The sequence below is a fragment of the Siphateles boraxobius genome, unplaced genomic scaffold (genome assembly GCF_051911475.1).
Source record: "Siphateles boraxobius isolate OS27281-9 unplaced genomic scaffold, OSU_SipBor_1 55, whole genome shotgun sequence".
NCBI lineage: Eukaryota > Metazoa > Chordata > Actinopteri > Cypriniformes > Leuciscidae > Siphateles > Siphateles boraxobius.
In genome coordinates, this window is record NW_027509181.1 from 3399347 (window position 1) to 3415881 (window position 16535).

A 16535-nucleotide genomic window follows, 5' to 3' on the forward strand; every position below is an offset into this window, starting at 1 on the left:
TTTTATACAGCTTATTGTACACTTAAAGGGATAGTTCACCCAAAAATTAAAATTATGTCAGTATTTATTCACCCTCATGTTGTTCCTACCCCGTAAGACCTTCGTTCATCTTCGGAACACGAATTAAGATATTTTTGATGAAATCTGAGAGCTGGATCACTCCTCCATACTCCTCCATAGGCTTCTTCAGGGATTGAAACTTGCCAGCCCCGAAAAGTCATTAAAGACATCGTTAAAATAGTCCAAGTGACTACTGTGGCTCAATATTATATGTGACTATATGTGACTTTATTTCAACTATTAATTTCCTTCTCTGTTGACCTCTAGTCAGTTAACTTAGTATGATTGCGTAGAGCTACGTCACACGTAGGCTCACTATTGGCCGACGCTGGTCATGTGGGTGATGCGTGTGACGTACAACAACAGAAGCTTACGCCATTACACTAGTGAACTGACTCGAGGCCCAGAGAGAAGAAAATGAATAGTTGAAATAAAGTCGTTATTTTTGTTTGTTTTTGCGCACAAAAAGTATTCTCGTCGTTTGATAAACTTAAGATTGAGCCACTGTAGTCACTTGGACTATTTAACAATGTCTTTAATGACTTTTCGGGGCTGGCAAGTTTCAATCCCTGAAGAAGCCTAAGGACTAGTATGGAGGAGTGATCCAGCTCTCAGATTTCATCAAAAATATCTTAATTCGTGTTCCGAGGATGAACGAAGGTCTCACGGGGTTAGAACAACATGAGGGTGAATAAATACTTCATTTTTGGGTGAACTTAACCCTTTAAGTTTATTTGCCTTTCTAAACTAATGGGTGCTACATTGTAGATTGTGATGCGCGATCTTCTGTATGAGTGTGCGTTACAAGATCTTCTGTATGAGTGTGCATTACAATGCAGCATCCATTAGTTTAGAGCGGCGATTAATTTATGTGTACAATAGACAAAGAATCATTCAGTAGCGCAGAAATATAAAAGCTCTTCCAAACTTTATAATGGCAGTGAATAGAGGATGAAATTTTGAAGCCCAAAAAAAGTGCATCCATCCATAATAAACGTACTCCACACGGCTCCAAGGGGTTAATAAAGGCCTTATGAAGCGAAGCGATGCGTTTGTGTAAGAAAAATATCCATATTAAAGACTGAAATAAAGCTTCTGGTAGACGGCCTGCGCCAAAAGAGTAACCCCTGACATGATGTAGGATTAGCGTAAGATTTGACGCTTCTCACAGTTCAAAATAGGGCTGGGCAACAAACTCAAACTTTTGAACAGCATGGAGTTTTAAAGGGGACCTATTATGCCCCTTTTCACAAGATGTAAAATAAGTCTCTGATGTCCCCAGAGTGTGTATGTGAAGTTATAGCTCAAAATACCCAACAGATAATTTTTTACAGCATGTTTAAATAGTCACTTTTTGGGGCTCAGAAAAACGCACCATTTTAGTGTTTATCCCTTGCAAATGAGCAGCTGCTGCCAGCCCAGAGGGCGGAGCCTCCAAGCTTGCGCTCAGTCAGGACAATCTCATGTCACTGAATGATAATATCAAAACATAAACTCTCGGTAGCCGTGTTCATTTCGACCCGGAGTCGGACAATAATACCCACAGAGACAGATAATGCTGTATTGAGATAGAACAGGTATAGTCTAGTTTAATTACGGTTATAACTTATTTTTCCATCTTGGTTTTATCAACTATTAGTATAAGCCTGTTGTAGCGGACCGCGTCCGAAAGTTGGCCAAATATATACTGATGAGTTCAATAAAGTTTATTGTACATCACACAAAAGATGAAGCGTCAATTTTACTCCAGAAAATCACTGTAACAAGACAATGAAGAGAAGAACGCATTTGTGATTGCTCCTCGTCTCTGCATTTACTACGAATCAATAAAAATATATACATATTACAACTGTAAACATTTTGCATATTCAGGGTTTACAATTGCCAAAGTGACACCCTAATGGATAATATATATATATATATATATATATATATATATATATATATATATATATATATATATGTATATATCACTTTAACTAGCATTTTTACCCTTTATCTAACTAATAACATGAGAATGATTATGTAAAATACATTAAGAATCCACTCCCTTTTCTCAGTTTAGAACACATGCAAGTTCGTTGTCTGATGTATTTCTTTGAATGACGAGACACGTGAAATTCACTCAACTACATCACTCAAATGTAACGCATTACACAGTTTACAGACATCGCCGATTAACGACCACGTATGTCAACTAAAAATAATTTATAACACTAAACAATATTATCCCTTATAGATTTGAATAGTATTTATACTTTAACCAGTTATGTGGCGGACTTTTCCGTTAATTGCGGAGCATTTATGCTAACCATGTGCTCAACATGACAAACTCATAACTCACTATTCATCTAGCAAAACAACTGCGTAAACACGTGTACAACTCGTTCATATTATTAACAGTGTTTTATGCTTAAATCGGAAGTGTTTTTTTCATTATAGTTTGCAGTTACCTGTAAGTAACAAGACAATGAAGAGAAGAACGCATTTTTGATTGCTCCTCGCATAGGCGCCGATACCGTGAGTGCTCCGGGGCTCGAGCACCCACGGAAAATACAGAGCACCCACGGAAAATACCGAGCACCCACGTGTGTGCCAGACTGCCAGTAGGCTACATTCATTTAAAATTAAACATTGCAGTTGGTGCTATGTGAAGCGTCTGTCACACTGTGATTGGTTATGTCACTGTCAGTCGCCTGCTCCATATCCTATCCACCAATCACAGCGTTTCTCGGATGAAAACGCCTCTGAACGCGGTTACGTGTCAGTTAAACTTTTGATCTCCAATCCTGTATGTATTTGTGAGAAGTGGCGCTGTCCTGAGCTATGGTCCTGAGTTGAAAGATAGTCTACTTTACGGCTTTATTATCAAGTAAATGGGTGTGTGCGTTCGTGTCGGCGGCTGTCCATTTCCTAAAAGGGGTCGCACACCGGACGAGAAGCGCAGCGCCGCGTAGTGCCATGTCTTTTAAAATTCAAACACATTATTCTCTATGAGTGTAACTTACACACACCGGCGGCGCCCAGCTACGGCTATAGGACCTTGTTCAAAATCCTGCCGTGCCACAGAGCGCGATTTACATAGTTTTATATTAAATTTACATTTATTTGTCTCAAATCGTCGTTATTGTACTGACTTCAACCTGTGCTGCAATATACATTTATTTTACATTCATTTACAGAAATCAGCTGCTTGAATGAAAATTGCTGATGTTATCGGATTTTCAGGTGATATTCTCAATTCATTCAGTTAACGGACGGGGGGTTGTATTTAATTGTACGGTACAATCGTAACATAGCCTAGCGACATTATCTTAATTCCATAATGTCCTTAAACATAACATTACAATATTGCTGGCCATAATCTGACAAAGTGCGCGTCCGGTGTGCGATAGGCTACCTCGAGTTGTCATCGACGCAGCGCTGCGTTTCTCGTTCGGTTCTGAAATGCAAACATTTTTTGACTAGGCCTAACGTTACTTTTTTTTTTTTTTTTTTTTTTTTTAAGGGCGTGAGCCCACATGAGCGCCCACAGAGGAAAACATAAATCGGCGCCTATGGCTCCTCGTCTCTGCATTTACTACGAATGATCACTAGCGTGCGGGTTACTATGCGATGACGTCATCACGCTGGTATGCCAAGCGAAATAATTATATGAATAAATGCGCATAACAAACACTCCTTTTTAAACATAAAGCACAAATAAAAATTAACCATATTTAAAAGTATTGTAAAATTAACATCACACTATATTACAAAGAAATGTACAAACACAAACGGCCTGTTCTCACTATTACACTCTCCTCTACAGGATAAAATGTCGTCCCGACATCTACCAATGCCCTTCTCAATCAATCTTAATCAATTTTGCTTTCTGTTAAACCAATATCTTTCTCTTTTTTTTTTTTACACTCATGCCACGGTGATAATTCACTTTTTTTTCACATTCTTCAATGGAATCATAACAATTACAATGGCCCCAAGACTGAAAGTCCTTTTTTTTCATATAATTCAATTGGCGAATGTCATATATTGACAAAAGTCTCAAAGTTCAGCAACAATAGTCCATTTGGCGGAATTGTCGTCAGGAAAGGACAACTTGAAAAAAAAACATCTCACCCATGCCAAACGAGAACAGTCCATTTGACGCTTAGAACAGCTTTACGTGGCTGTAAAAGCTGCCACTAAAACACTCCAAGTTCCCTAAATTGCATAGCAGTGTCTGCTTTGCTGTTCACTTGAGTTCACTATTGATTGTCCATTGTTCATATATGTTTTCCAGGCTCTTCAGTGCATACTAGAAAGGGCAGTTCATAGCTTATCAAATGTTCCAGTATGTATGACCACATATCAACAGTCCATATAGACAGTCCATATTATTTGTACCCCAAAGGCACTTGGGTAATATGACCAGAACAGTAGATTAACTTTAATATATGGTAGTTCACAGTTAGTAGCAAAAAGGTGGGGCTTGGTGATAATAAAAGGGTATTGTTGCCAAAGTGTTTGGGACTCTAAAATCCTGATAATAGTCACCACTCATGCTCTGCACATTGCGACATACTGGTGTCTTAAGTGAACTTTTTTGGAGGTCGTCGCATTCTCGTTGTTAACTTGTTTTGTTCCCCTGAGTGCATGTTTCTCTGTTCTTGTGTCGCAGGTGCTCCTTTCTCCACTAACTCTATTTCCTCAGACTCAGCAGTTTATCCAATCTCCTGGGCTTACTCCCTGTCTCTTGTGTCGTTGACTTGTCTCTCTTCTCCAGGCTCAGTTCCCAATTCAGCTTGGGTAGACTGTGGATATTGTTCATGAGCTAGTTCATGGGTACCTACTGAAGTTTCAGTAACTTGATAACACATCTCTATTTGTCTCATGTTGTCCATCTGTCCTTTTGTCTCTTTGTTGGCATTCCACTCTGAAGCTGTACTCCTCTTCATCACTTTCACTGTTGGCCTCCGGCACATACTATCTGTTCCTTCCAAGCTGACCCCTTTTGTTTTTCTGTTGGTTAGGTGTGGAGTGCTTTTTCTCTGCAATGGATGACGGTAAGTAATCGCATGGTAGAAGTAGATTTCTGTGTAAAATTCTTGACCTTCCTTTTCCCTGCTCAGGTTTCACCTCGTAAATAGGAACATCCTCCATGGCTTGACGGATTACAACATGAACTTCGTCCTCCCAGTAGTTCCTTAGCTTACCAGGGCCCCCTCGCGGAGTGAGATTTTTCACAAGAACTCGGCTTCCAGGGTTCAGGTCAGCACATCTTACTTTGTGGTCGTAGTTTTGCTTGTTCCTTTCAGCAGACTTTTTTGCGTGGTTCAGTGCAATCTCATAAGCCTCTTGCATCCCCTTTGTCCAGCGTTCTACATACTCTCGCTGATTGGTGGTGCCGCGGTCCTGGTCATGTCCGAACAGCGCATCAACAGGGAGTCTTGGGGAGCGACCAAACAACAGGTAAAATGGCGAGAAGCTGGTAACCTCACATTTAGTGCAGTTGTATGCGAAGACTAGTTTGTTAATTGCCTCCTTCCAATTGGATTTCTCTTTCTCTGTCAGAGTCTTGAGCATCTGTAGTATTGTTCGATTGAACCTTTCCACCTGGCCATTTCTTTGTGGATGGTAAGGGGTTGTCCTCGATGCTGTAATACCACTGTACTTCCTTAACTGGTCAAACAACTCGTTCTCAAATTATCCACCTTGGTCGTGGTGGATCCTCGAAGGGAATCCGAACTTAAGGGCAAAGTCATTGAACAGTCTGTCAGCCACCGTTTTGCCTGATTTTGATGTGGTAGCGTAGGCTTGAACAAATCGTGTAAAGTGATCGATGACGACAAGAATGTACTCATATCCTCCTTTGAACTTATCTAGATGGAGAAAATCAATCGAGACCAGCTCAAACGGGTAAGTTGTCATGATGCTCTTTAACGGTGCTCGTATCTCCCGGCATGTTTTTTTCTGCTTAATGCACGGACATGCCATTAGGACATAACGCTCAATATCCTTCTGCATCTGTGGCCAGAAAAAACGGTCTCTAATAAGGCTTGTTGTCCTATCCAGCCCTTGGTGGCTCATCTCATCATGTAGTTCCCTCAGGACAATGTGCTTGAACTTGGCCGGTAACATGAGCTGAGTCCGCTGTGACGTTTTACGGTACAGTATGCCATGTTCATCTAACTGTAACTTGTCCCATCCTCGGATTAAACCTCTGAACCTTGGGTTGACTGCCCACCTCTGCTCTGAGCCTGGCCGGGATCCAAACTGTAAATGCTCAACGATAACGTCGATGTCCTTATCGTCACTCTGTGCCTGTCGAATCTCCTCTTTTGACAAAGACGTTGGTGATGCTTCATCTGTGTCTCTCCATGCCATTACATCCTCGCATCTGACAGCCATGTTGGGACCCAGTTCATCCTGAATTTCGACCGCTTGTATCATTGCTCCAATGCAATTTGATGGAAGCTCCTCTGTGTATTCTTTCATCACAGTCTCTATGTCCAACGGCATCCTTGACAATGTGTCTGCATCCACATTCTCTCTTCCTGGTCGGTAGCGGATTGTGAAGTGGAAGTCCGCTAACTCACCGACCCATCGACACCCGGTTGCATTGAGTTTTGCAGACGAGAGCACATAGGTTAACGGATTATTATCGCTGTACACAGTGAAAGTTGGGGCGTAATACAAATAGTCCCTGAATTTTTCAGTCACAGCCCACTTTAGGGTGAGGAATTCCAGCTACCCGCTGTGGAGGTGGTAGTTCTTCTCAGCCGTTGTCAATATTCTGGACCCATAAGCAATCACCCTCAACTTTCCACCTTGCCGTTGATATAGAACAGCCCCCAGACCTTGATTTGATGCATCTGTATGCAGGATAAATGGTTCAGAGAAATCTGGAAACCCTAACACGGGTGGTCGGACCAAGCACTCAATCAGTTTCTCCAAGACTTCTTGGTGATCCGCTGTCCACTCAATCCGCTGGTTTGATGGCACCCCAGAACCCTTCTTGTTCCTTTCTGTCCTTTTCTTGGCCCTTGCTGGACTTTCCCCATCATTGGCTTTGCCCTTCAAAAGGTTATACAGCGGACTGGCGATTCTTGAAAAATCCTTTATGTACCTACGATAGTAGCTGAGCAGGCCCGAAATCTTACGTAGCTCGCCTACAGTGCCTGGTCGCTTCTCCTTCAAAGCTGTTACAGCAGCCGTATCAGCTGGGTCCGGGCGACTACCCTCTGCAGACACAATTCTGCCCAGGTATCTCACTTCGTTCTTGAACATGTCGCATTTCCGTGGCTTTAGTTTGATCCAAAGGGAACATAGTTGCCTCAGTACTCTCCTCACTGCCTCCACTTGATCATCAAATGACTTTGTGAAGACCAAGACGTCGTCCAAATACGGCACGCAGCTCTCGTCTCTCATTCCCTCCAAACATTTCTCCATGAACCGCTGGAACGCCGCTGGAGCATTCATAAGGCCAAAGGGGATGCGAATTCATTCATATAAACCCCAGGGGGTTGTGAATGCTGTTAGTGGTCTGCTCTCTGAGTCATGAAGCCTTGGTGATACGCCTTCCCTTGGTCGAGCAGGGAGAACCAAGAATTGCCCCCCAGGCCATCTAAGACGTCCTGCACTCGAGGAATCGAGTACAGTGCATTTTAACTTTGCACTGTATTTGCATGATTGTGCGCTTTGGTATGTTCACAGATCCCTGGGCAGTACTTGCTGTATACTCACCGAGATCATCAGCTGTCACCAGATTGATGAAGGTATGGACTTTGTCACTTTTCAGGTAAGGAAATGCGCTTACAACGGTTTGGTACAGCTGCCTGTTAGTCACTTTGTCCGAATTGTCTGTATCTTTTTGTTTCATCACTTGCTCGATTACATTAAATCCAATGATAGGTTTCTGGAGTTGCTGACCCTTTAGAACAAGCACAGGAATGACTAATTCTTTCACTCTTTCAGCAGGGGAGGCCAACTTAAACGTCACCTCAACCCATCCTCCTTATGGCATGTCAGTACCATTGGCTGCCACAAGGTGTAGACATTCAAGTGTTTCTGTGGCTTCGGAAATATCTCTCAGTCCGACTTCTGGTATGTAACTGTTTTTCCACTGCTCATCAATAATACACACCTGGGAGCCTATGTCCCATAAAGCCTCTGTCTCATGCCCTTGCAAATAGCAGGCCACCAGGCATTGCCTGCCAACTAGGGAAGTTATTGGGGAATTTTGATTAACTCGGGATTCGGCTGTTATTATGCTATCTATGTCATGAGGCACAGGGTATTGCAGTCTGAGTTTGAACTGTTGTGTTGTGCGTCGGCGGGACGTGCTCATCTCTTGGGTCACTCCCTGTCCCTTTGGAGCAACCCTTTCCCGTTTAACTGAATCTCTCTCTGGCTTCTCGTATCCCGTACTCTGCAACCAGCTGCATAATGTTCGCTGCTGCTGCAATAATAGCAATGGGTGCACCGCTCCGTGGTTCCCCTCTGTTGGCAGTGAAAACATTGTCTAGCTTGCTGGCTTCTGGGCTGTTGATACTGGCGTTAAGGGTGCGACGACCGTTCATTTGGGTACTGTCGTATGCCCGGGTATAGTGACTGACTGGCTTGGGGAGGTATTTGAAAGTGATGGCGCGGGGGCTGCTGTTGTTGAGCAAAAGGAGTCAGGGCATGGAGCAGTTGTGGTGTCGTGTACTGTTGCTGTGATACAGCACCAAATTGTGGATGTCGCGATTGAAGTTGATAATGTTGTTGTTCATGTGTGACTGAATCCAGCCTCTGGGCTGGATGACCTGGCACTGGGCTCCACTCTGGCGGCAGCTGGCTGATCTGTGACATGTTCTGCAGATGACGACGTGCCGCTGTCACTGCTAACTCTTCATTGTTTACTGCAAAGCACTGTTGTGATGTAACTTGTGGCTGCTGAATTTGCTCTCTGATCTGCATAATGTCATCGCTAAGTCTTTTTAACTGAGACATCAAGTTGAACTTTGACTGTTTAGGCAGACATCTTTGTTCAGGGACGGGTTCATCAAGCTGGGTGGCGTGAACAATAGCTTGGCGTTCTGTTTTCCGCTTGTTCTGCCTCTCTGACTCATGACAGCATGCAACATTTAATTTTTCTAGCAATACTTCATCGGAGATCGCAGCGTCAGAAAGATACGGCTGTAAGTCGCTTTGAACACGGTCGTTTTGCAAGCCTTTTAAAAGTGAATGCAGAAACATGTTCTGCACTAAAACAGGCTCATATTTCAGCCCAGATTCATCCTCTTGCGAGGCAAACAGAATTTTCTGCCTCAGGTCAAGAGCTCGTATCAGGAAGTTTTGCGGGGTCTCTTTGCTACGCTGGCACTCGGTGGTCAATTGTTTGTATAATTCAGTTGCATTTTTTTCTTGATAATGAGAACGGAGAATGCGTCTCAGAGTAGGAAGTGTTAAACCAGCTTTCCCTTCAAGATTGCTACGAAGCTGAAGCCCAGGTGTAATGGATCTGATTACTGCATCTATGATTTCCTGTTCAGGATATCCCTTGCCCAGCCCACTCTCGATTTGACGAGCGAGACTACAGAATGATAATCGGTCCTTTTGGCCAGGTTCACCGATCAAGCCTGAGATTTTAAACTCTTTATGCCAAATGACTGGCGCGCTGTGTCTCTGGGGCAGTTGTGAATGGTCTGTCTGCCTCCTATCTGATGTTGCCTGCACGATGTGGTGTGTGCAACGGCAGTATTAATATGCATAGCCTGAAATGACTCAGTTACAGCACTAGTTTCTCTCACTGGTCCCTGGGCAGTGTTCATGTCTCTTTCAACGTGTCCTGGCTCCGCCCATTTTCCTGAATTGTCAGCAGTGGCCACTGTGAGGTCAGTTATCTTCTCATGAATACACAATAACTCTGCCATGCCACTATCCTCTAGTTCTTCCAGCTCACTCCTCAATAAATTACTGCTGATATACTTTATGAGTGAGAGGTGGGTCACATCTTTCACTGAAGGGATGTGTAAAAAGGAGCAGAGTTCTATTAATTTCTCTCTTGACAGTGTGCATAATTTTTCTCCTATCTCCTCCTGAAGACTTTCAAGCACATCCATTCTTTTTTTTTTTTTTAAGTATTTAGCAGAGTTGAAAGTGGTGGTTGAAAACCAGAGTTGAAACCTCACTGACCTGGGTGCCGTCGCTTCTGAACTCACTGTGTCTCAAGCGTACGCACCACTAAATCAGTCTTGTCTCTCAACTCTGCAGCCTCACTGCTGTATGTCTGGGTAAGAGATGAATGTGACTTGGTAGTTCTCGCTGATGAAGGAGTCAGACTACCCAACAATCATCCCAGCGGGGCCTCCAAATTTGTAGTACTCCTGTAAGTAACAAGACAATGAAGAGAAGAACGCATTTGTGATTGCTCCTCATCTCTGCATTTACTACGAATGAAGCATCACTAGCGCGCGGGTTACTATGCGATGCGTGCGATGACGTCATCACGCTGGTATGCCAAGCGAAATAATTATATGAATAAATGTGCATAACACGCACTCCTTTTTAAACATAAAGCACAAATAAACATTGTAACCATATTTAAAAGTATTGGAAAATTAACATCACACTATATTACAAAGAAATGTACAAACACAAACGGCCTGTACTCACTATTACAAATAAACACTGTATAAGAAGTCTGCATTAAAGTCTTGTCCATAAACTCTCTCCCTCTCCCTTTCATTATCATCAACATACACAAACACTGTACACAAACAAATACAGAAAAAAGTACAAAAAACACTCGTTACAACTAACAGTAAACAATTATATAGCCTACACACCTTTTCTGGGGGAGCTTAATAAACTGGTAAACTTTATATCCGTAAAACAACTCCTTTGAAACTGTAATAAAGTGCGCGCTCTCACTTTCATTTCTGCCATGATCAATAACATTAGGCCTATCGTTCCAGTAAATAAACAGAGCTATGTGGATTAATACATCCAGCTACACAACACCGACAACGCTTGGGAGACATTCTCGTCAGTGCAGCAATTGCGCATGTGTACAACTCTCAACTCGCTGTGAACTCCATCAGGAAGGTTCTAACGGCAGTGTCTGTCAACACTTGTGGGCGGGGCCTGTGGCTTAGTGACGTCACTAAAGCCGCATTCAGAAAACAGGTCGTTGGGAGACACTGCTTATGATTTATGGGGATTTCAAAAAAAGGAGTGGGTGGATATTTATCACTGCAGGGTGGTTGTGTACACACACTGCCATCACACATTTATGTCCAAACACCATGCAAAAGTGAATTTTGCATAATAGGTAAAAGGGGAACTTGGCAACTACTGTATTTCAACTTAATAAAAGCATTTAGAAATAATTTGGATGGTTAAATAACCTGTTCTGGTGAGAATGGTGACTTTCCCTGCTCCCCCCAACATTCCCAGGCGGAAAACCAACCTTGCAAACATGGGGACTAACGTCCCGGTAAGTTGGAAAAAGGAAGTCTCGTGAGAAGCGAGAACGAGCGAGAAACACAAACTGATTTACGGCAATTCGACATAAACACACATGCCATATGTTACTGTGTATGATGTATTACCCACATCGGTAGACATACTGTATCCACATGATAAAGTTGGCCGGTTCCGATAATAACAAATGCACATGAGCAGCGTTGTGTTTTTTATGACAGTGTTTTGAAATATACGTCCCACAGGTGTTGGGGGAGCTCACTGAGACAACATGCGACAACAAAAGTGAAAATCAGCGAAGAAATGGCTTGAGTTACAAAGTTCCCCTTTAAAATAAAAACACACACAATAGTCTAACATATTGATTTTTTTTTATACTGATTTAATTTTAAACGACCTTATTACAATTACTTATTATTCTAACGGAATTTATTATTCCTACTATATTTGTATCTTTGTGCAATAATTGAATTTGTATGTGATGCCTTGATCCGTTAAGTATCTCTTATACAGCCAAGTGACCATTATTCAACTCGTCATGTGATATTAACATGGCAGCCACCATGAGGGAGGTACACCTTTATAAAGAATAAAACAGCTTCTGCTTTACAACTATGATGACTGAAATCTTCGCATGTGAGTGGACATCATACAATAAGTGTCACTCATTAAAAAATAAAAGAAATGTGTTTTTGTTGTTTTGTTTTTCTGGATGGAATAAAGAGGGCAGTAATGCTGGATCTTTATCAACATCAGTAGCCTATTGAATTACAGGCGATGTTGATAATTTATTAACATTCATCAGTCAGTGAAGTCTAGCTCCTTAAGCAGATTTAATTTTGCATATTGTTTTTTGTTGCATTCCTACACCAAGTACCAATGGTAAATAATAAATTATACAATAGTAAAAACACATAAATTCTTTGTAAGGTTAATAGAGAAGCGCACGACAAGTTTGAAGCACATTAATATTAATAAACAAACATGCGGACAGTACCTGACAACCCTTTTTATGGTGAAATCCCACAACTACAATGTGCAGCACCGGTTCCTCTTTGCACTGCGACTCCATCCGCTCTATTACAATCAGATCAGAGTTCAAAAGAGAAGAAATCAAAAGTAAAATATTTGTTTAATGTGTGGAGCCTACAACTTCCGCACTCTTGACCGTCAGTTAGTATGTCACGCGATGCTCCGCCTCCAGGACAAACAAACACACCAGACGAAAAGCTATCATTAAGACTACCGAGAGAGGGCGCGCCATGCCTCGAATAGATAGATCATCAATCAATCCATCTCCATTTTCCAAAGCGCTTGTCCTGAATCGGTGGCCAGTTCTTTACAGTCTCATATATCATATTACATTGAGTTTTATTCATATTTTGAGTAAGTAAGTGAAAAAATAAAAACCGTAACAAGAACACTTCGACGTTGCCAGGATAGTAGCCTAGTCCCTGTTTAGTCTATATGACAACGTTTTGTATTGATATATTTTGTAGGTGGTTTACATGCAGAAACATGCTTTCATTTATTTTGGACTTGTCCTCATTCAATTGTTTTTTTTTTTTTGGTCAGATTTCTTTTCTTTTATTAATGCTCACATCATGCCTAGCTTTCAGAAAAAGCTAGGCATGCCTAGTGTTTTGGAAATGCTTCATTTGTTTGTTTGGTTTTTTCTCCTACACTAAAAAAAATCTGTTGGATTAACATCGGTTGCACATATTTATTTTATGTTTTCTCAACATAATTTATCTACGTTCTTCCCAGGTCTGTAAAATGTCTGCTAAAGATCTGTTAATCTGGAAAGCGATAGCACGTACATCTCGGGGACGTCTATTTCTTTACGTGTTTACATGGAAGATGTATTTTTTAGAGTGTTTGTTCATCTCCAATACATCTATTGGACGTTTCCTGTCAGAGGTCAAATAGACATTTAGAAAATGTCTTTAAGATGTTTAGAATGTACACTCAAAAAAATAATCTGTTGAACCAACTTAATTAAATTAAAGAAAGGTTTTCCACGAAATTGAATTATATTTATCCAACACAATCGAATTTGTTCAAAATGATTTGTTGTAATCTTGCTGTATGAACTTAAATTAATTTGGTCAAGACTACTAAAATAATTGTGTCATTCCTACTAGATAGAATTTTGTCAAGTTACCCAGATTAAATTTTTGTCCTGTTTAAAATCATCAACATTATAATTTTAGTTAGTTTGGCTCTATAGTTACTTCTAATGATATTAGGGACTAGCATTCGATTTAATTAGAACAACTTTTCGCATAATAATATTAAATATGACTTATGCAGGGATGCAAGTAGTGATGGGCGGATCGATCCTGAAGTATCGATACTTCGATACTGACGTGGTATCAAAAAGGATCGATCCTCACACAAAAATATCGATCCAAATGTGTGTTTTTTTAACCAGTAATTTTTTATTAATTTAGCATGCAATTCAGTGCGTAAAATAAGCTTCTAAGTGGAAAAATAAGCGAATGTTAGCGGGTAATTGTGTAGGATAGAACCTTTTCTCCTAGTCATCTGTATACAAGACGAAACCAATCAATCATAGAGAGCGTTCGATGCGGGTGCTTCGCTGAGCTCACAGGCCCAGTGCGTTTGGGAAACGAAGCCTTGCTTAGATGACAGAGAAACAATCGGGAGTTATTTCGCAATAAACAAACCAAAACTGTACATAATGGTTTAAAATGTTGACGTCAGTAAGATCTTTTTAATGAAATTAATATTTTTATTCAACAAGGATCGATACATTAAATTGATCAAAAGTGACAGTCAAGGGTTTTACACTGTAAAAAAAAATCTACTTCATATAAATGCTGTTCTTTCAACTTTGTTCATCAAATAATTCTGCATAAAATGTTTTATGGTTTCCAACAAAATATGAAACTGTTTTCAACATTGATAATAATAAGAAATGTTTCCTGAGCAGCAAATCAGCATATTAAAATGAATTATCATCATGACTGGAGTAATGATGCCGAAAATTTAGCTTTGATCACATGAATAAATTACAGTTTACTATGGCATAGAAAACAGATAGCCTATGTTAAATTGTAATATTACAGTTTTTACTAAGAGAAATAAAAATCTTACAGACCCCAAACTTTTGAACAGTAGGCTAGTACTATAATTTGGGTAGTTTTGTAAAAGTCACTGACTAATTAAAGGGGAGTTGAGAGCACAGATCACAAAATATTTAGGCCTAGTAGTCATGAAAACGTGTTCAGATTTAGCATATTAATGATGCATTCACCTCATAAATCATGACACACTGCTGTAAGTGCGTACAAGTTCAAATGCATGCTTTTAAAATGAAAAAGTATCGGTATCGGTATCGATATCGGCGATACTGGCCCTGTATTTACTTGGTATCGGATCGATACAGAAATTTGCAGTATCGTCCATCACTAGATGCAAGTGAGGTTTAATGCATATGGAATGTTTACTGAGTTCCCACAGCCTAAACACAGTCGTCACTGTTCTGCATAATGGTAACCACAAAATTCAAAAACATTACATAAAGTCCTCTAAGTTTCTAACATAACTGAACATTAAATACTAACATCAACTAACAACATCTTTCCATTTACTGAAAAACACATAAAATAACATTTTAATCCCTAAATTTACCCTCCTAATGCAGTCCCTTGCAAAGCATGCTGGGAGCTACAGATCCACTGCCAAGTTAGTTGTCAACAAAAATAATTCATGTAGTTTTCACACAAATTAATTAAGTAAACTTCAGTTTTAAATATATTAGATTGATTGAACACAATTAAATTAAGTTGTGACAAAATATTAAACAATTGTGTTACTTTTGCTTATTTTAATTAATTAAATTCAACAAGAGGCAAAATTTATTTTTTTGAGTGTATGTAAAACTGACATATTAAAGACATCTATCAGATGTTGTATCAGGCTGTATAAATGTATTTTATTTACAAGTGCCATATGTGATATTAATTCGTCATGACTGACATTCCATATATATATAGGCCATTGATATATAATATTTAAATATTCAGAAACGGGTACAGTGTACCATTTTTGTTCAACTTTCATTGTAGATTAAAATAAAATACTGAGAAATCAATGCCTATTCCAAATGTATACTGAATGCATGTTTCACATTTTTCAGTGTTCAATAAAAGGATTTTTACGCACTATTTTAATGGAGTGAGCGAAGTACACTAAAAAATCTGTTTGATTAAAAAAAAGTACATAGGTTGCACATATTTATTTTATGGTTTCTCAACATAATTTATCTACAGTCATGGTCAGAATTAATGGCACCCCTGGTAAATATGATCAAAACTGGCTGTAAAAAATAAATCTGCATTGTTTATCCTTTTGATCTTTCATTCAAAAAATTTGCAAAATTCTAACCTTTCATTGAAGTGAATGAATTGAAAGTGGGGGGTGGGGGTGGGGTGGGGGGTTACATTATGAAATAAATGTTTTTCTCCAAAACACGTTGGCCACAAATATTGGCACCCTTTTATTAAATACTTTTTGCAATCTCCTTTAGACAAGATAACAGCTCTGAGTCTTCTCCTATAATGCCTGATGAGTTTGGAGAAAACCTGAGCAGAGATCAGAGATCATTCCTTCATACAGAATCTCTCCAGATCCTTCAGATTCCCAGATCCATGTTGGTGTTTCTTCTCTTCAGTTCACTCCACTCATCAGGTCAGAGACTGGGATGGTCATGGCAGAAGCTTCATTTTGTGCTCCGTAGAACATTTTTGTGTTGATTTTGATGTTTGTTTTGGATCGTTGTCTTGATGGAAGATCCAACCATGGCCCATTATAAGATTTCTAGCAGAAGGCATCAGGTTTTGATTTTTTATCTGTTGATATTTGATAGAATCCACAATGCCATGTATCTGCACAAGAAGTCCAGGACCTCCAGCAGAAAAATATGCCCACAACATTAAAGATCCAGCGGTATATTAAATTGTACACATGGGGTACTCTTTATCCTTGTGTGCACCAAACCC

General features: G+C 40.2%; 1 protein-coding gene across 2 annotated transcripts in view; it reads right to left on the bottom strand.

Moving 5' to 3' along the window:
* Positions 1-12716, bottom strand: part of avl9 (AVL9 homolog (S. cerevisiase)) — a 101240-nt gene extending 88524 nt beyond the window's left edge. The window contains exon 1 of one of the 2 annotated variants that reach the window (XM_077205884.1): positions 12506-12716. In XM_077205884.1, coding sequence (XP_077061999.1) covers positions 12506-12580 — 75 coding nt within the window. In that variant the 5' untranslated portion in view covers positions 12581-12716. The remainder of the gene's footprint in view (positions 1-12505) is intronic. The other variant, XM_077205885.1, reaches the window with a different exon arrangement.
* Between the last annotated feature and the right edge of the window lie 3819 nt (positions 12717-16535).